General features: G+C 39.3%; 1 protein-coding gene across 4 annotated transcripts in view; it reads right to left on the bottom strand.

Moving 5' to 3' along the window:
• Positions 1 to 21,777, bottom strand: part of FHOD3 (formin homology 2 domain containing 3) — a 386,114-nt gene that overhangs the window by 106,864 nt on the left and 257,473 nt on the right. For all 4 annotated transcript variants that reach the window (XM_082288796.1, XM_082288793.1, XM_082288794.1 and 1 more), the window contains exons 7-11: positions 16,727 to 16,838; positions 9,879 to 9,973; positions 5,621 to 5,764; positions 3,489 to 3,721; positions 2,156 to 2,245 (exon numbers count right to left, since the gene is read on the bottom strand). In XM_082288796.1, coding sequence (XP_082144922.1) covers positions 2,156 to 2,245; positions 3,489 to 3,721; positions 5,621 to 5,764; positions 9,879 to 9,973; positions 16,727 to 16,838 — 674 coding nt within the window. The remainder of the gene's footprint in view (positions 1 to 2,155; positions 2,246 to 3,488; positions 3,722 to 5,620; positions 5,765 to 9,878; positions 9,974 to 16,726; positions 16,839 to 21,777) is intronic.

Here is a 21,777-nt window from a genome sequence, read left to right as displayed (position 1 = left end):
TCTTTTTTTTTGTTGTTTTACCGGCACGATGGATTATTCTCTTTTTGGAAGACTTATCGGTTGACACAGAGCAGATGACTGTGGAGAACCTGTTTGATGTGGTAAACAAAAGCAAAACATTTGCCAAAACAGCTGATGAGCTAGAAAGAAAAGAAACACAAACATTGTGGGAAGGAGAATGGTGGGAAAGAATTTGAACCTTCGACTGATTTTGGTACAGAAGTCCAAAAATAACCTAGAATATCGCCCAAAATAAAATTTAGTACAGTGTATGAGTGTGACTTCAATCTCTAACCATGTCCATCAGAAGCAATTTTGCTGGATCTAATCTACTGTAAAACCAGCCATAAGACATCTGCAGCCACAAAGTTTAGAACTTTCAGCAGGAACAACACAGTAAGATTATCATTAGTATTGTTACAATTCCTATTGGGAAAGAAAATGTAGTGAAGGAATAAAGACTGAAATCCATTTTGTAGACTATTTTTTGAAAAATATACCACTGCAAAAACTTACTGCCAAATTTGTTTCCTTTCTCAAGAGGGACCAGGGTTATGAACCAAAAGGTCATTAGCAGGAGACAGTTCTTTCACAGCTGAACAAAAGTCACTTTCAGTTTACAGAGGTAGTAAGTAATTTTTATCCATTTGTGTAGATTCCTCTCATTAACAATGGAAGCAGCAGGGTCATAATGTGCATTTCTTTTGACAAAATCAGGTGATGCCTGCATCACATTTTAACATAGGATTTTAAAATTTCAATACAAATTGCAGCAAGATCTAAACTTAGGATGCTCTATTTAAGTCCTTTAAACCAATAAATATCTTGCATTGAAGGCCATGTGTTCAAATTTGAAAATTTGATTCCAAAAAACCTCTTTCCATTTAAATTTAATTCAAATTCTCTAAAAGTGTAAAAAACCTCATAGGACTCATTCAACTTCACTTTTTTTCCTGTCTAAACATTAATGAATAGAAGCCATAAGGCTTTTTTTTTTTTTTTTTGGTCTCAGTTTAGCTATCAGGTGTAGAGATACTGTTGCAAACATCTGGACTATTTCACTGAAAGTTGAGACTTTCTGGAATAGGATAAAGCAGGAAGGCTGTTTTTCCTCTTCCTACCACAACTACAGATTTGGGCAGATAGTGAAACTAAGAATGCGAAGGACAAAATTTGCTTATCTGAAATGCTTGTTTACCAGAAACACTTTACTGGAAAAATGGGAATTATAGAAGATCCAACAGTTGACTAACTTCTTTTTATGGTAACTTAAAAATTTTCACTGAGCACAGAACATGCATCTTCAGAACCCGAACATCCTTTGTGGTCTGTAATGTCCAATGGGAAAAAATCTGATTTGCCAGCTACAAGAAATACTCCCTGTCTTTACCTGCTGAGAGGACTGGAGAATGGGTGCGGGGGCTGAGGAAGGATTTTTATTTAACTAATATGCAAAATAAAAATCAGAGTTACACACATTCATAATTGAATGCCTCTTTCGTTACAGAGCCAGGTGAGCAAGTTGGACATTCCAAATGGAATTGAATAGAATTTAATTATTTTCTTACAGAAGATAACTGCAACATGAAATTAATTTGACTGCTTAGATAAAGACTTCTTTCTTGTATTTAAACTGAAGTTATGCTTTAAAATACATCACTGTCAAAGAGTGTGTGGAGCAGAACTGGATAATTTTTTTCCAAAAATGTAGCATGATTATTGAAATTATGCTATTATATTGGTGAAAAATTATTTCAAAGAGCTTCTGAAACTAATCTGTTGTGTTTTTATTCCCTCCGTTCTATTCCTACTAAAAGTTAGCTCAAACACAAATTTATTAGAAGTTACTGAAGACTGCAAAATAAAGCTAGCAAGCAAACATTAATAGTGAGGAAATATATTGATAGAAGTTGTTGTCCTGGATGGCTTCTATTTGTTTAATTAATTAGCAGTAAGAGAATGAACAATTTCTGTAGAGTTGAAGTATCTCCTCATTTCCAATCCAAATTCATCAGCTTAACAAAAAAAATCATTGATATCTGCTCCACATCCATGTATACAGATTCCCAGTCACACTGTTAAGTTCTGAAGCAGGGCCCAAGGTCATGCACAAGGCATCCCATGCAGAGCAGCTGAAGCCCCGAGTTGTACTCACACTGAAGATGCTTTAAATTCATCTTCAAATGCACTGTCATCCTTGTTATCAGCCTGTAAGACCATGGGGCACTCAGCTGTCTTTAGCCCACTAAAGACCAGGCCACAGGTGATGGAAAGCAAACATGAATGTGTTGTCGAATGCAAAACAGAAAAAAAAAAAAGAAAGAAAATAAAGTGCTATTATGTGGTATACAACATGCAACTACTGTTTCAGTTATCTGGAGTCTGATATTTTCATATTGCCAGAATCCATTAAACTTTAGTCAACCCATCTCTCTTTGCAAGAAGGACTGCTTTACATGTAACAGGATTTTAAGGCTCTAAGTTTACATCCTGTCCTGTGCTAACCAACAGAAACCTTCAATGAACTTCCCAAGTGTTATAATTAATACAAGATATATCGCTCTTGTATAGACCACACTTCAGTTTTTCAAACTGCATCTTCAGCAGTGACATGACAGTGTCCAGTTTTTTCTGTCTGCATCTTATGTATCTCCACCTGAGCTAATCAGCCAGATTCCCCTTTAGAGTCAACAAACAGCCAGTCTCAGAGCATGATTCATCTGATTGAAATTTCAGGCGCGTAGAACACATTAGATAACTGAAGGCCCACCAGTGCTTGCTGCACTCCACTGACATCAAAGAGATGAGAGCTGATCAGACATTTAACTTTGGTGAAATTAATTCCAGCCCTCTTGTGCAGCAGTCAGACACGCTGAGGTTCTGCAGCTCCTTTTTTTTCCTCAGTACACAGCCTAAGCCAGCCATTATAGGACTGGCAAAGACACCAACTTCCACCGACTCCAGTGTTGCAGACTGCTGCTCAGCTACCCATTACTGCTTCTCTTTTGCTAATTATAAAACATTAGATATATTCACTACTATGCTGTAGCCTCAAAGGCAAATATTTATGCTGGAATGAAAAGGAGGAAAAAAATAAGAATTAACTGTAACATACACAGGACAAATAGCTCTGAATTAAAGTTACCATGCTCTTGTTACAATCTTCTGTTATGTGGACACAGTGAACATAAAATCTGTCAACAGATGAAATTAAGCTGAGTTAGTTCCCATACCAAATGCTCTACCTTATGTGGCTTGGGTCCCCTTACTTAGGATGGATGGTGCGAAAGAACTTAGCTATGTAGGTAAGTCACTTACAAACCCACTTCCTTTTTATGCCAGTGTTTTAACTCTGAATATGCTTTTGCTTTTTTAACTTTGATTTCAATGAAAAGAGGAAAACAAAGAAAAGGCTGTCATATTAATAAAGTGCAATGAACAGAAAGTAACGGGAGATGAAGGGAGTATCCCTCAGCTCCTGCCCTTACCTCTCGCTGAGCTCCTCCACGCGCTGCCCGTGGCTCAGCACGAAGCTCGAGGGCCCGCAGGGGCTGGCGGGGGCCGATAAAGTGCTCTTGATGTTCTGTGCCGAGTGCCTGCGGCTCCGCCGGCGCTCCAGCCCCCTGCGCTCCCCAGCACCAAGGCTGGCCCTCCGCCGATCCTTGCGCCCACTGGGAGGGGGCTCAGCACTCTCATCTCCATCTTCATGCCTCAGTGTCACCTGAGAAAGAAAGGGAAGTCGGCTGAGGTTGCTGACACAGTCGCTTCAGCTACCACAGGTGTTCACACAAGGTGTTCACACCCCTTTCCTGGACTCAACAAGATTAACTCCAATTAGTATCACTATTTCTACAGTTATCCCTGAAAGTTGCTGTCTATCCATTAGTGAAGTGTGGCAGCTCTAAAAGTGGAATTATATAACAATGCCTTGCATACAACACTGTAGGACCTGTAACAACACGTTTATGTATCTGATAATCTGTTTGTTTTCTTTTTAATGTGGGACTGAATTTACAAGGAAGCTGAGCAGTCTTGGACAACCAGTTCTCTTTATTTCCTCCCAGAATACTTAGGTGAATACTTGGCTTTAGTGAAGTCAACAGGAAAAAACTCCATGCATTGACTGATTCAACATTTCCTCATGTTCAGACATGACACTTGTAGTGATTAAGTGGAACTTAGCATCTAGAGTGTGTTGGAAATATCAGAGGACTAAAGCATGGATGCAATGCACGTATCTTGAACTGCGGCACGCTCTTGATGTGCCAATGTGAGGTACCTCTAATAGAAACAAAGTGTTATCATATGGTACATGAGGAGAGATGCCTGGCAGAAACAACATAGTAACTAATGGATCTCATCTGAAATGCAGCCTAACATTTAAATAATCATTATATGAGCAAGATCCACTCGAACAGGCAGAGGCACAGAAAAGGCAATGCATGTGATCAGAAGAATGCCCATCTTCTTGTTTCTATTAGTCTTGTTACTCTGGTAATTCTTTCCAGAAGTGATGTAAAAAAACCAAAAGGGGAAGTGAGATGTCTCTGTTTAGGGTGTAAAATCTGTTTCTGTGAGGAAAAAGAGATTTTTCAGGTAAAAAACAAGATTGGCAGAAAAGAGGAAGAACTTGCATAGACATGTTTAAATTTAGTTTGGTCACCAAAAAAAAAGCTGGTGCCCAACTAAGTCAACTGCCAATTCTGCAATTAAGTCTTTCAGTAGACACAGCATTAACAAAAAAGAATCCCTGCTTTTAAGTTTAATCAGCATATTTTAAAAAGGGCTTTATAAACGGAAGCCTCTGATGATAGAGAAAGAAATCATATTGAGCCCTCTCGTTCTCTTGTTCCTATTTTGGTTCTTCCTGAAAATTGCTGTATATAAAGCTTAAGTCTGCTACAGTTAGTGAAGTGGCATGGTGTAGAGTCATGGATGGAGAAAATGGAGAATCAAATCTATCAAATCCTTCACTGGACTTAGGCACAGATGAAGTAATTTAATTTTGTCACATTAGAACGCTAATTCCCATTTACATTACAACTTCAGCCTAAACCTCCTAGCTCCAACACTTCCAAACTCTGAAAAGAGGCTAATTATTAAGAAACTGGATATCCTACCCTTACATAAATGCTTCAGAAGTAGTTATTTTATACCTAGGTGGTAAATGGGGAGTCACCCATTACTCCATTGCTGAAAACTGCATAGGAGCTGGTCCAGTGTAAACTCATAAACATGGACTTGCTGGATATTCAGTTGCAGAACAACTGTGAAGTTGAGCCCAGCCGAACCTTTTTCATGAGCTGAATACTTTTGCACATGGAAAGAACTTCTACTTGCTTCAGAATGTGTAACTAGCAGTTGCAGAAAGGAGGCTAGTAAATGTGCTAGTTTGCCTTGGACTATGCCCCAGCTTTAATATGAAATGCCTTTGATAAAACACAGCTACGTACCGTAGCAGGTCACATATACAAATGTGCATAATACTTCCAGCAACCAGATGTTTTTCTTTTAAAATAGAAGAGATAACCAAATTTCACCTAGGTTACATTCCCCCCTCCTCTCAGCTTTGAAGTTTGCACAAGCTGCAAGATGCATAAAACAGGGCATGTTATGTTACCTCATAAATGTTAAATTGCTCAACTAAGTCCAAGTCTGTTCCTTTCTTGTTCAAGTGTCTCTGTGAAATAGCTTCAATGCCTAGCTCTTCCAGACAGTCCACCACATCGTAGAAAGAGTCTTGATCTGGCAATCCTGACAGCGTCTAAGAATCAAAGGAAAAACATTTAAATCTGTTTGTTTTGAAAAGAATTAAACAAAGGATTTTAAAAGCGGGTGGCAAGTGGTGCTATGTATGATTTCAATCAAGTAAAACCCATGATGTGGGATTAGAGACACTGATAGAAAATAAAAAACAAGTGGCACAACTTTTAACAAACAACTCTGTGCACTGTGTAGAAAAATGAATAATTGGCAAAACAAATCAATGTTGTTATTTCATACAAAAAAGTATGGAAAATGTGGGTCTTTAAAATACACAGCTGGATTCTTTCTGGCTTCATTCAAGTACAGACTTAAAGAACGGAGAATGTTAAACCATCAAACACAGGGATAAAAACAAAGAGGGAGGGAAAAAACCCATTTAGCTAAAAAGAGTAAAGCTCAGTTCCTACTGATTCCTGTAAGTTTAGCCTTAAGAAAAAAAAGTCCATTGCACAGCTGTGTGACATCAGGATAGCAGGAAATATCCTGCACCATGTGCCTACTGTCCTCCTCACCTGCAGCAGCAGTCATCTTCCCTGAGCACAAATTGTTTTGTATTACAGAGATAGTGAATCCTCTCCTCCTCCCTTTCAACTTAAGAAGTCTTATTAAAGGTACACTGACTCCTTAACTCCTATTCCGGCTTGCTACGCATTTCTAGTCAGTGTGTGCAGATTTTTTACTGCTCCTTATGCAGGATGCAGAACAATTAGTTTAATCCTGCACATGTTGAGCAGAAACTACTGAACGCACCGTGCAACCTACTTGCAGGGCAACACATACCTCGCCACAGGAACCAGTCTATGCAGAGCTGTTTCTGCAAAATACCTGAGAGCGCAGGCTGGAAGCAACACAGTTTTTCTGGATTAGCTCACCAGAGAGGTTTACTCTGAAACAGTTTCCTCTCTCCCATTCAATTAATGAAATAATTTATCTATATTCCCAGTAGAGAAGAGAAAGAGCAAAGGAAAGAGATGCAAAACACAAGCCCTCTCCAAAGAGAGTGACATCTTGGCATGCCTGCGATGGGATGAACTGTCCCCTGTGAATGCTGTTTTTCTACAGCCCATCTTTTCCAAAGTGGCTCTGAGCAACAGAGTGCAGATAAGAGCAGCCACTCTGGGCTGCCTCCCTACGCCAAGAACCTTTACATTCAGAAAAATGGGTCTGGATTACATGGCTAATGAGAGAGAAACAGGCAGCTGACATAGCTGTCCTGTTAAAGCACCTCTTTCCTGTGATGTGAGGCACTGAAGTATGTGCATCAACAAGGTACTTTTAAATTTAATTTTTTTCTAATTAAACACAACACAGCAACATTTTCTTCTTCAGTCATTACAGGTCTATTGACTGGTGAAATCCACTACAACAGGAATTCTTAGCACAAACATCAATTAAGTGTTAAGGTTATATGTTCAGGCTTTAATTAAGAATTTGTCTCTTTCCAAGACAGTATCTAAGGCTCTGTTTAGAACCCACTGAAGACTATGAAACTAAAACACCCTGAACAGTGCTGAAAACAGATACCACATTTATTTTCCTCCTGCCTAAACTGACACCTAGCATTGAGTAAAAATCTGAGGATTCAGCAAATGGAGTTATCACACTGCACATTCAATGGAGCTTTAACTTGGATGTTTAACTTGGAAATATTATAATAGAAAAGTGTTCAACTATGAGGCTTTCAGCTCCAAATGAAAGACACAGACAGCCACTATTCTAACCTGAGTGCCTTCAAGCACAGTAAGATGTGATGTTTTATCTGCAAAAGGGTGAAGGAACAGTCAGATCTTCTAAAAATAACAGGAAATCATCTAAATGTTGATATGCAGATCACCCACCTTCAAGTATAGCTTTTTAAAATCCAAGGTAAGGCAAACTGTAGACTGGAAAAACAGCAGCATAAGGTAGTATTTACTAGCAACTGGTTTTGTTGGCAGTCTTTTATTTGGTTATTATAATTTTAAATCACACAGCAGTTTAAATCCAATTTTCACTGCATGTTGTTGACCAGAACTGGGCAATTGAACTCCAAAATATAGAAGTAAAATATTTTTCCTTTGCACCATTTGTCAAAAACTCACAGATCCACTTTCAGAGCCTAAAGCATATCAGATTCAATTTCTAACTAATGCAAGGATGATAACAAAGGTTATACTGGAACTATACATAACCAGAAGAATCTGCACTGGGATCACTCTCATGTAAGAGATTCATGAATGCCTAAATCCTCACAAATTAAGAGAGGGTTAATAGAATATTAGCATAAGTAAGTTGGTTAAGCATAAACAAAAGAGAGGGAGAGGATAAAAGGACAGGAGCAATTCTTATGTCTGGGTAGATGCATTTTCTGCTCTGGAGCAGGAAGGAAAACAGTCTGTAAATGGATACATGGAGAAAGAAAAAGGAGTACAAGCATGCTTCCTTAAGACAAATCCTTCATGAGGACTCTGCCTGCACTGAAAATTTTGACATTTCCTTGCCTAGAGAAGCTGAAACCATCTGAGCCTTCTTTGTATTCTCTGTGGGGGAAAAAATTACAACTGTTACATGCTACTTACTGTTTTCTCTATAATCATGAAAAATATCCCATTAAAAACATCATAAAGCTGTCCATAAGCCAGATCATAATTATAAGTGTGGATTTGTGGGATCCCTCTCTTCCTTGATCTTCATAACTGCCTTGCCTCTGACTGTGAGATGCTTTTTCTTTATGTATGTATTTAAAGAGCTACCTCTTCCTAAAAATAGCTTTAAATGTACTGAAGAACTCACACTAAAGGAATCAACTACAGAATAATAAAAGAGTCCCCAGAGAACAAAATCTTCAAGGAAGCCAAACACCAGGTAGGTTACAACTGCGCAAATGATGAAGAGAACTATTTCAGAAAGAGGAATCAGTACACAAAACAACAAGGTGTAAAGCAGAGACATTAATGACTAGTGACCTTGGCTTTAATAGCAGCTACAGACAGAAGCAAACATAACTGATGATGTTTTTCAGAAAGACTACAGCAACAAGGTAAGGTGGTCTTCTAAACTCAAGAGGAACCTTACTACCATGGAAGCAGGAGCAAGGGTGACTCTAAGCATAAGTACAGTAAGATCAGTAATGTTACTAGGAGATGTTGGTCTCTCTCAGGCATGTTTGCTGGGAAATATCTGCCATTAAGAAATAAATTTATAAAAAAACCCAAAAAAACCAAAACTCAACAACAAAGAAGCAATTCCAATTATGTAGCCAAGAGCCCAATAAGCTGGCAGCTTGGTGTATGACCTCCATGAACTAACTCAGGATCTTCAAGTGAATAAAATGAGTAGTAATAATATTTCCTAATACTCTGCCCTATTAAGTATAACCATAAACTACACAGTTATTTTATTTGCCAAGAGTATGCTGGCTTTCTGTGCTCTTTAAAAAAAATGAATCTTTAATTTTAGTACCCCCCCAATGATTTGTCTATGACTGGATGCTGATTTTTAAGGAATTTACACTAATAAATTTCTAACTTTAAAGGACTTTCCATTTTCTCCCTCCCAATAGCATAAGTCAGTATTTCAGAAAACATTTGACTTGACTGCAAAACTATGACTTGTAAATCCCATCACCAGAAGATATAAAGAAATAAGAAAAAATTTAACCTTACTTTTTTAGGCAGAAGCACTCCTACTAGCACTCAGACCTGTTAAATTCGTCATATTTAGTTTGCAGCAAAAAAAAAATATTTGAACTATCTGAACTAGAAAACTGTGCACAATGCAAGCATTTGTGAGCATGTGATCTTTCCACCAGCACTTGCCTTCCTTCTCCCCTTGGATAATCTGTTGAGTTAGCTTGTTGCGTTTTCCTTCAGCACTGCATTGTCAGCGCTGGGAGAGGAGCCATGTCAGACCACAATTCCACACAACTTCTACCAAAATAACAATTCTGCTCCCAGCTGCTGCCTCTGGGTGGCTGCAGCACAAGTAACAGGAGTGTGCTGACCGATTACAGTTTGTCCTGCAAATTCTCCATGACAGGTCTCCTCTGTCATATACTCTCAACAGGGAAGTTCACTATACAATTGAAAACACTAATATTATCTGCAGTAGTCATGCTAACAACATAAACAAACCTTGTTAACCAAGGTCATTGCATAAACCAGTAGTTCTGTATCAACCCCATCCTTCTCCTCCAGTATCTCCATGATGTTGGACCATGGCTTGGCTCCTAGAAGAAAAGCAGAAACTGTTGGTTACAGTGATCAAAATGAAAAGCTACTGCAACAACACTCATCCAAGAAGTAGCACAAATTGGAGTACATGGCCAGGTGAAACTTCAAGTGGAAAAATCCAGCTTTGTCTACAGTCTCTCCTGCTCCCCTGAGAGTAAGGTTAATGCAGACAGTGAAAATTACAGTCCAACCTATTGCAGGGATATAAAATATGGCAGGTGGACTCCTTCTGAAGGCACCAACTTCTCTCCCTCGATGACGAAGGAAGCTTTGTTAGCACAGTGTGATTAACACCAAAATTCTAAAAATCAGGTGACAGGAATTTTACCCAGCCTATCATAGGTTCACACAGGCTTCGATAAATCTTCAGCAGAGACCTACATGCTGTGCTTTCAGTGTGCCTGATGCTCCTGTTTCTGGGGCTATTGCTGAGTTGTGCTGCATTAAGGTAAGTCAGGTTAACAAAATATTGTGGCAGAGAAACAGTTTTCTCAAATTACAGGCTATGTGCCTTGGATAAAATAAATGATCAATGAGGGGAAAAGATTTTTGCTGTGGTTCTTTCTCAAATTATTTTAATAGGAAACCTACCTACAGAACTTTCAGATATGATTCTCTCATTTTCCACTAAGAAAGGTCAAAATTTGTGCTTTTAGTTATTTGCTTGATTTGCATGTTGATTTGAATTTGCATATTGATTTGAATTTGCATATTTATCTGACACCAAAACCCTAATGGTTTAGTGAATTATCGTGCTAAAAACATCAGGCAAGCAACACGCCACCCAGACTCAGCCTCTTGTGGAAGGTACCTTGTAAAACCATCCTATTTCATTTGACTGAACAGCAAGATGGTTGCATTTACCAAATTTTATCTAGGAAAACTGAAATAAATAATGAAAGACTGCCATTCAGTGGTTTTTTTTTGGTGTAAAGTTAAAGGTGAGGAGCACTAAGCAGAGAGCTTAGCCTAGAGATATACTCAATTCAACTACACAAACATAACTGTGACTGTCTTTCAGTTTCAGAGGGAAACATGCAGAGTATTCCTACAGCCCCCATCCCCTGAACACTGTACAGATGATGAGACTTCAGGTATAATCAGGCAGCAAAATGCAAATGTGCCACCACAGCCGCCTGTCGCTGGCTGATCAGTCACGCCGAGGTCTAAACTCTGCATTACCCTCTAACAGCTCTTGTTTATTAAAGATGGTATCATACATGTATCCTGCTACACAGACATAAAATCTGTGCTAACCAAGGATCTGCATTTTCAAGGCAATGGCAGTGCACTGTGTGGAAAAACCTGTCTGAAAGTGAATGTGCAGACAGCAATATTTCTCATTTTTATTCCCCTCTCAGACAGTCTCCGATCTTTACTACCGAATCAGGGCTTTTTTATCTTAAGCAAAATCAAAGGAGGAGTGGATTCACTCTCAGCTCGCTAGATGTATTTATATGCATTACTAATTAAATGCTAATTCAAATACATGTCTGTAATGAAAACCCACTAGACACATCTTTACCAGATTCTCTATATTGTTAGGAATTTTGTACAGTGTAAGCTCAAAAGTCACGTGGAACAAATTCACTCAGCTTGCAAATTATATATGATCAGCAGGAATGATATTCTCACTACAAAAATGTTTTCCTTTGGTTTCCAGTGAAAAAATGAAAAATGGAAGGAAAAAGGAAAGAGAAACAAAATGGGGAAACTATGCAAGCCTGACTTACAACAGTGGCATTTAGAAAAACAGTGAGTTGATATCAACATTAAAAAGTAATTATTTAATCCACTGCATTATTCAGTGAGAGTCCTTTATTTTTGAAGGCAGGTTCTACTGTTATTGGAACAATCCTCATTTGATTTTTAGGCAGCATCCATGTGGTTTGTTTTTTTCCATGAATATCCCAAAAGTTCTTCATTATCATAAAAGAATAATTTCATGGTCACCTTGCTGTTTTCTTGCAATGCTGATATATAATTTTCTTCTAGCAATGCTGCTATTTTATTTCAGAATACAATTTTTAAAAAATTGTTGATCAGCCACACTTACTAGTAAGGCAGCCCTGTAATAACTCATCTATCTTTCAAAAACTTTTACACTGCTGCTACTAAACTTCCAAAATCTAGGCTTAAATTCCAAATTCTTCATCTGTTCTTTAACTACAGTCAGGAGGAGGCAGTACTATCAATGACTTTGACAGAGCTACTCCAATTTGTACCAGGTTAAATCTTTGTTTCAAATGCTTTTCCTCCATTATGATCTCAATCTGAACAGCCAAGAAGTGAACATGGAAACAGCTGTAAGGCCATCTACTACCCACCTGGGATAAGGCAGTTCTGCTGTGGAAGTTGCACCATGAACTTACTGCTTTGCTGTCCTTGGGTTAATATTCCTTGCACATATATAATGAGAACCTATAGTTTCCAACCTATGATCCATACAGCACAGGACATAAGCAGATCCAGCTCAGCTCCCCCTCTCACAGCTCCCCCTTTCAGAGCCTGTGCAGTCCAGTATGCTTAAAGTGAAAAGAGACCTGTTCAGATTGTGATCATAATGAGGAAAATAGCATTTGAAGAGAAAGGTTTCATCTAGTACATATTGGAGCAGCATTGCCAAAGGTATTGAGAGTACTGCCTCCTCTTGATTCTAGTTAGGGAATAGGTGAATTTCCTTCTTCACCAGATCCTGATGTAGAAAAATGATGATGTAGGAGAATGATGATGTAGCATCCCAGTGATTTTTCTGGGAGCAGATGGGGATGTTTCCATAAGGTTATGACTTTTACGCAGGACTTGTGGCAAAATCGATGGGAGTGATGAAACAGGCTCAGTGAAGTGAAACAGCAGAGATCAAGTTTTGTGTGTTCTCCTGCCTTCTAATGGGTAAAATGGGAACTGCTTGACTGCCCTTTAGAGGCTTGTCACTGGGAAGAGCTCTTCATCACAGCTACTCTGACAGAAAGGCTGAAGCCTCAAATCTGATGCTACCTGTAGTGTTATGAGTAACCATGCATGGTGTATAGACAAAGAACACAGAGGTTGCAACAATTAAACCAATATTAAATTAATACAGTCTATTTTCTGAATAACATTGCCCATTGTTTGAAGTTCCATTCTGTTCTCAGTTTCCTCTTGAAGTGTTTTTATGTATTTATTTTAATGCTGTTGTTCATGTTGTAACAAAATCTTGACATCACAACTACAAAGGATCTGCAGTTTGTATAAAGCATGAAATATCTTGCAGAACCTTGCATGAGAACTGCCACCAACTTAGAGAGTGCCTGTCTCCAGCAACTATAGGATGGAAAGGTAGTAATACTTTTAGAAAGACCTTGACATCTTGTACTCCTGGCTATTTATATGTGAATGAACTTACATCCTTCCATCGTACCTACAGTATGTGCAATAATTTAGTGGAATCTAACTATGAATGAAATGGCAGGAAAAGCAGAGAACTGATAATGAGGGCCATTTGGCTTTAATCTCTGTCCTAAAATATGCTTATGATAAAGAAGCCCTGGACAGAAGACTGCAATGCCAGCTCCACTTTCCAGAGCCTGTGCAGTCTGGTATGCTTAAACTGAGAAGAGACTGAATTTCTCTGCAGTTCTGAAACAAGAAAGCGTGGGAGAAGGGAGGAGCTAAATGGAAGTGCAAGTAGAAGCTAATCCCAACATGATGAGGACCATGCAGTTATTCACTTATGGTCTGCTTGTACCTCAGAGTAAAGCCAGTACTTCTGTGGATCTCTGTACTTCAGTTTGCATATGGATGTATTTGCACACAGAAACCACAGATGGGATCGCTTTGAAACCAGGCTGAGTTAATATGGGGTTCTATAAGTTAATCATGTGTGGTACATGTTGAAGAATTATGCCATATCTCATCACTTTGTATGTACATGAAACACAGAAGTTTTATCAAAGCAGTGCTGAACTTAATTACATACCTGCAAGATTTATGACAATGGTTCAAAAAAAGGCATATTGCTTTTTCCTATTTTTCTGTTTTGTTTCATCAGTCCTTAAAGGCAGGTACTTCTCAGTTATAAGCCACTAATTTAAAATTATAAATTAAAACGTAGCACATCCACAGCTAAAAGTGAAGGGCTTCAACACTGTCTCCCACAGCATTCCTCTGGAGAAAGTGGCTGTTCATGGCTTGGGCAGGTGCACTGTTCACTGGGTAGAAAACTGACTGGGTGATTGGCCTAGAGAGTGGTAGTGCCTGGAGTTAAGTTCAGCTGGCAGATGATTCCTCACAGGGTTCCCCAGGGCTCAGTGTTGGGGCCACTCCTGTTTAAAATCATTATCAACGATCTGGATGAGGGGATTGAGGGCCCTCTCAGTCAGTTCACAGGTGACACCAAGTTAGATGGGAGTGTTGATCTGCTGGAGGGCAGGAAATCTCTAAGGAGGGATCTGGACAGGGTGGATCAATGGGACAAGGGCAATTGTATGAAGATCAGCAAGGTCCTGGTACTTGGGTCACAGCAGCCCCGTGCAGCACTACAGGTAGGAGGCAGCTTGACTGGAAAGCTGCCTGGCAGAAAAGGACCTGGGAGTGCTGGTCAACAGCAGCTGAACATGAGCCAGCGTGTGCCCACATGGCCAAGAAGGTCAGTGGCATCCTGGTCTGTATCAGCAACAGTGTGGCCAGCAGGACCAGGGCAGTGCTTGTCCCTTTGTACTTGGCATTCGTGAGGCCTCATCTTGAAGCCTGTGTTTGGTTTTGGGCTCCTCTCTACAAGAAGAACATTGAGATGCTGGAGCGTGTCCAGAGAAGGATAACAGAGCTGGTGAAGGGTCTGGAGCACACATCTTATGAGGAGCAGCTGATGGAGCTGGGTTTGTTTAGCCTGGAGAAAAGGAGGCTCAGGGTGGACCTTATTTCTCTCTGCAACTCCTGAAAGGATGGTGTAGCCAGGTAGGGGTCGGTCTCTTCTCCCGGGTAACAAGTGACAGGATGAGAGGAAATAACCCTAAGTTGCATCAAGGGAGTTTTAGACTGGATATTAGGAAGATTTTTTTTCACCAAAAGCATTGTCAGGTTTTTGAACCAGCTGTCCAGGGAAGTGGTGGAGTCACCATCTCCAGAGGTATTTAAAAGATATGTAGATGTAGCACTGAGGGACATGGCTTAGTGATGAACTTGGCAATGCTGTGTTAATGATTTGATGGTCTTAAAAGTCTTTTCCAACCAAAATGACTCTGTGACTATATTACACTAATGACCTAAAAAGGAAACTAAATATAAAACCAGAAAAAAAAAATCTTTTAAGTAGCTAAGTACAACTGCTTAATGCAAATAATTTAAAAAATAGGAAGAAGGAAAAAACTGGGTATTTGGGCTAAGGTATTTGCAAGAGTCCATGAAATAATCCACCAAAGCACAGGTATGAGAATTCCTGTAAAATCTCTCATTATGCTCTTAACATATGCTCATCTAACTACATGCATCAGTTTTTCAAGTCTTAGGTTGTTACTTAAGTTCTTTTATTACTTTGGGGAATGTAAATGATTGCCTAAGGCTGTTCTATAGATAGAGAAGGCAATACTTTGTTTAGGGTCCTCTGTTCTCCTTTTTCTTTAATGATTTTACTAGCATGTTAGTAGATATATGGCAGTTTGAGCATATTGAGAATACCAGTGAGTTCAGAAAGCTGATGAAATACTAAGAATGACTGAAAAAATGAGTCATGGTGCTCACAAGTACACAAATATTGTAATTATATTTATGCTTATGGCATTGTAAGGTTTACTGGTTTTAATTCAAAACAGAAAGCCAACTTGCAGAATTCACTGTTTTGAATTGCCCCTGCCTGCTTCCCTGCTATAAGAGATAATTTGGGTTTTTTCTTTTCAACCCATTCTGATAACTGAAAGCAAAATCTGGCTCCTTTTTCCTATTTCTGGCATAAGCTTTCTCCCCAGCCCCCAATATTTTCTTGTTTCACTTTTACCGTATCAGGTCTCCCAGACAAGTTCAGTATGGAGGCAGTTGCTCCACAGAGGGAACCTTGCTTTCAACCTCCATGTTGGAGACCACAACAATAGATCTCCTAACCTCAAAAACTCTCCTTGAGGCAAAGGAATGTTTTGCATCAAGAGAGAATGCCCCAGGAGCTTAGCGATGGCTTTGTGGGAAGAACAAGAAAGAACCATTTTTGTTCTATTTATTTGTAAAAAATACAGTATACATATTCAAGTATTTCTCATGAGCCTGAAGGGTAACAGATTTCATAGTATAATATCTGCTCCAGGGTTTTATTTTAATGTAACAACATATGGTTTTGCTTTTACTATAAAGCCTGTACTATTACTGACCTCGTCTCTCTCTTCAAAGGGATTACACTGATTAGATATCATTGTCTCTTCTAAATCAGACTGCTGCTTCCCAGAAGGAAGTGGAAAGACAGTCTTGCCCAAAGGAGCCTCTGAGGTCAGAAGATACAGGGGGGGCTTACTTTGCATGTGGGTGCAGGGAAAGAGCAATGACTCTGGTGCCCCAGGAGGCAGTCAAGTGCCTCAGTTTTCACTCTTCACTTTCCCATTATAATTAATTCTTCAAACAACCTTAGATTACACGAATACTTAGAATATGCTTTTAAGAAACGAAGGGTGTGTTGCACAAAGTGGGCATCAATGACAACAACTCTAAAACCACTGAAAGCAGGGATGAAATGCCACCTTGATCTCAGCAGTGCTGGGATTTTGCAATCCCCTGGTAAGGCTACTCACCTCTCTTTTCATCCACAGTAGATACCGCCTGGATCAAAAGTGGTGCGTTGGATTCTGTGTACTCCACAAACACCAGCAGCAGCTTCAGTGCTGTCTTTACCACCAGGCGAAACTGGAAGAAAAGAGTGTGACTTGTCATTCTCCAAACCACAGCATTCCCAGATGTGTGAAATGACACTGGGCAAGAGGCAAGCACAGCAGTCCACATCTGGTAATAGCACACGAACGGAAGAGATTAATCTGTGACAGCACAGAAAAAATGAAAGGTAGTCAGCTGGCTGAGAGTTTCATTCACTGGACAGTGCTCTCCTAGAGAAGTCCCAGCAGTCAAAGAATCCAAAGGAAAGCTTAATACTGCCACATGTAACAAAAGGGTGAACATCCTAGCTCTGCATATCCCCAACATTGCTGCCCAAAGCTTGATGTACACAGAACCTACTGAGCTAACAAAGCATATATTTCTTTATTTCTCAACACATTTCTTTATTTCCTCCTTTCACTCTGAGCCTTTAATCCTGTCTAAATGCTGTATGATGGGATCATTTCCTCCTTATGCTTTCTTCTCTTCTTATAGTGCTACTGTTCAATGCCTAATTTATTAAATAGATTGGTCTTCACTATTAAACACCACTTGGGATGAAGTGTGTTTAATCTCCAACTCTCCCACCCTGTCACAAAATGTGTGATCTACTGGAACTGAGCACTCAGCCTTCAAGTTTTCAAACTCAGGTTATTTTACATTCTTAAGAGTGAGCGTTCATCAAAGACTGAGCATTACTAAAATGGATCTACTGGATATCCATAGCCAAATTCTACCCATTTCACCACAGAGCTCCCATTTCCAGAGAGGATCATTTGACTAAAAGAGCTGAGTAAGAATTTTTAGGGATAATCAAGTATATGATTACTTGGCATGATAGGTATGTGAAAAACCAACTCTGCTTGAGGGAAGGATTTTTTAATAGGCAGGGCGCTACATGCTGAGAGGACTTCTACTGGGAGAATTGATTCCAGGTCAAATTTGCTGTACTCTCAATCTAAATAATGGATTGTTATACAGTTTCTGTCAATATTGGCTGATTCCCATTCCCAATTTTTTTTTCAAGTTCTCTCAACACAACTCTCCTAAGAAGCAAAAAATCATTATTAATAATTTCATAGATACACACACATGGTCGCAAGACAGTGACTGTGTCTATATTCTAAACAAGACTGCAAGTGCAACCAGCATAGATTCAAGCTACTGTGCCCACACGGCCACCCACAGACATGCACTGGAGCTCACTTGGAGGTAATGAGCTAAAACGCAGCTTGCCGCTATTAACACACAGTTTAGTGTCCACAGTGATCCAGCTACTTTTCTAGTTTCTTGGGGTTTACCCACTCATGCAGAATTGAGCTTAATGCATGCAATGGCACTACTGGCAATGCAGAATATTCTGCTGTTTGAATCTAGACTTTTTCAGGCTTGATGTGTTATCAAACTGTTGAATTTTAGGGCTTACAGCCAGGAAACGCCAGTGACAAACCTGACAAGGTCCCTCAAAACTCTTGGTTAGTCTAATTTGCAGTTGTACTGCTGCAGTGATACTTCATAGATACATGGGGTAGACAAATTAAAGGAAATTGAAACCCGATAACCGAACAAATCACTTCCCCACAATTGCACTGTACATCTGTGTATTCAGCTGCCAGGCCAATACCATGGTGTTTCTGGTCTGCAGTGACATGTCTCTTAGGAATCAAGTTCAATTGTTTAATAAAAATATTGAAAGAATTTCCAAAAAGTGTCCACTTTTTTTTGTTATTTTGTAAATAGGAGTTTTATCAAATTACTATGAACTATTCTACCATTAACATACTTCCCTGATAACCATTTACACATTGTCTTCTAATCTGATCAGGGTTTTTTACTTAGAAAGGAAAGCTTAGATATTACTTTTGATGGCTCTTAAAACCTCAAGTCTTGGCCACATGGTGACACGGGGGTGCACTTACACTAAGTGCTGCATGGCAAAGTTCCCATACATCTCCATTTGACAGGAATCAGTGAGGGACACGCCAGGCTTAACATTATTTTTGAAAATCTCTTTTTCTTCCAAAAAGAAGAACCTTTGGTAGTACCTTTGCTCAAATTGTTGCCTGTTGTCCATGGCAGCTGCTGCAATAAAGAGCAAGTCCCTCTGCACCCTGCAGATCCTGCAAATCCTGTGAAGCCTCAGGGCAGCCCACTGCACTTGCACCAGACCAAGGCTCAAGCTGGCTGATTTCGGGTGCTGTCTGCAGGTATCAGCTTCCTGTGCTTAACAGCATCTGCTAACAGATGGTTTTGTAAGGAATAAATGCCACTCGCAGTACCAGAGAAAAGGAGTGATTAGAAAAGCTCTGTTTTGCTGCTTTGCTCCCCATTTTGGTACCAGAAGGACGCTGTAAGTTCAGTTCACTGTAAGTTCAATGTGCCCTGGAAGTGGAGGTGCTTTCCCCTGAGGGTGTATACCATGGGTGCTTTCTGCTTGCAGTAACAAACACTAGCTTTGAGAAAACCTGCATTTAAAACAACACTGTTTCCTGCTTAATAGAAAATGGCATTTGGGACTCCTGTGGGCACTTTTAAGCCTGCCTGCTGCTTTGGACGCTTTGGGCAAGGACAAAACCAAAACACTGCAGTCCTAGACCAAGCTGCACAATGCCTATACTGGGGACTTACCTAGCTACCCATGACCCACACAATCTTTGTGCTCATCCTGCAGTGCTTTTCAAAACTGCAGTAACAGTGCTTCTTAACAGGAGCAAGCAATCACTGAGAAGGTGCACTGCCCCTAGGAAACTGAAATCTTCAGCCAGCCAAAGCCCCTCCAAGACATCTGATAGCCTGTCACATCCAGATGAAAAAGCAGTCCAGAGCCTGACATGCTCACACTAAAATCAGCTCTAATTATCCACCATGGCACCAAGAAGTCTCTGAAAGGTCTGTTCAGGGATGCCTGGTGCCAGAACCCATGTGAAGCACAGCCAATTTTTTTTTATGTGGCCTCCCATATGATGTCCTATCTGTTAAATGTTCACTTTGTGACCACCTGTCGGCCTGAAGTTCCCATTTGTGATTAACTATTTGACTGTCAAAGTGGGAGTGCCTCAGAGCTTCCTGAGTGAGTTCTAAAATGTGTTTGTAGGACATACTGTTTCAATTCATTAGATAGCTACATTGCAAATAAAATAACTGAATCTCGAAATTGGGAGATTTCTTAACAGGAAAAAACAGCAGCAATTCACTGATGTTCTTGCTTTCCTTTGTGAAGTCATGGGACTTTTTGCCCATGACTATCACTTTATTTCACATGATTTACCCAAATGGCACAGCAATGGGAGCAATAGAAAGTTGCATGTTTCATATTTCATTCATAAGGAGGTGAATCACTAATAATTTGAATCACTGTTAAAATCTTCATGAGAGCTTTTAAGACTGTTTTTGGGATTTTTTTTCTGGTACTTACATGCTATTGAAGAGGGGAACAACTGCTTTCTGAATCAGCTTCACTAGTTACAGTTTTTTTAAAATCCATGGGCCGTACACACTTCTATTTCAAACAAGACTAGAAAGGCAACAAAGAGGTAGGCATGCTAGCTCAAAAAAAGTCCTGTTATTGTCAATTTGCAAACATTAGTTGTTCCAATTAAATCCAAATTTCCATCCTAAATATTGCCGCTTAGTTAAAAAAGAAGGCTCATTGAGGCAATATGCGTACTCACTGGCTTGGTAAAGCCCTATTTTAACAGTTCTGAGATTAAATCAGGATTCTTGAATATCCAAACAGTGAAGCATCAAAACCTCTATTAAGCTAGAAAAGAAAGTTCATGTTGTGTTTTTGTATCATGTGCAAGCCAATTTATAGAGAGGAAATGATGTTAGCATCTTCTGGCTAAAGATAAGAACAAGCCAGCAATGCAAAAGGAAGAAGAAAAATTATAAACCTTTTCCCTCTGACTCGCTTTACCTCATACAGTGCAGTTTGGCAATCCCTTCCCTTTTTATCTCTTTATATTTAGACAATTACAGACTCAGCCAAGGATACCATACAACAGGCTACAAAACTCATGTCTCATGGAAGGGCTTATCCCAGTTGTTAATCACTTGTCTGGAAAGGCTTTAACCTTTACAAGGAATGTTGTCACAAAGTTCATTGACTTAGAGACCAAAGCAATATTTGTAGAAGTCAGATTAAAGCATTCAGGATTCAATTATTTTTCTTTTTAAAAAGGAAGAAAGTAAAAAGAGAATAGAATAAAAATATTTTACTTTGGGAGATGTAGCTACTGAGGATTTACACTATTCAAATTTGAAGGAGAAATGGGCACTGGATTTTTAAATAAAGATTTACTATAGCCAAATCCTCTGAAACCTAATCCAGGTGCAGACATGGGCTTACTGTACGTCACGTACTTGTCCTCTTGGCAGGATACAGCCAGGCAAAGCTGCAGCTGAAGAGATACTCAGTGCAACCACTGTTCAGCCTGCCAGGGAGAGGTGCACAGGGAAGCTGGAACCCTTTCCTGTGGGGTGCAAAGATGCCCCCAACTTCAGATCTAGTGCGGCAGGAAGAGCCCATTGGCAACCCACTGGCACCTGCAATGCAGCTCAATTTCATGTTTCTCAAGGGGATAAAATCACCTTCTGGTCACAAAAGGAGGAAAGATCTTCCTGGAATGGAAGGTTTTATATACATATTTAAATTAAAAAAAAAAAAATATAATATATATATACACACATATATATATATAATATATATATAGTGTATATATATAAATCCACTATTATAATAAACAACAAACATATAAAATAAATATTAATACTATATGGTAATAGTATAATATATAATATTATCATAATACATTGTTTTCCTTTGTAATAATCAAAAAAAAAGAAACATAAATATTGAGCTTGAGAGAATCTCAGAGTAATAATTTAAGTAGGAATGGCCCTAATATGATTTTCCTTCTTAGCTTAGGTGAAAAAATCCAGTTCCCTTCCTCATATACCATGTGTTCTACCC

Source organism: Coloeus monedula (genome assembly GCF_965178545.1).
Source record: "Coloeus monedula genome assembly, chromosome: 1".
NCBI lineage: Eukaryota > Metazoa > Chordata > Aves > Passeriformes > Corvidae > Coloeus > Coloeus monedula.
This window is presented reverse-complemented; position numbering and strand designations above follow the sequence as displayed.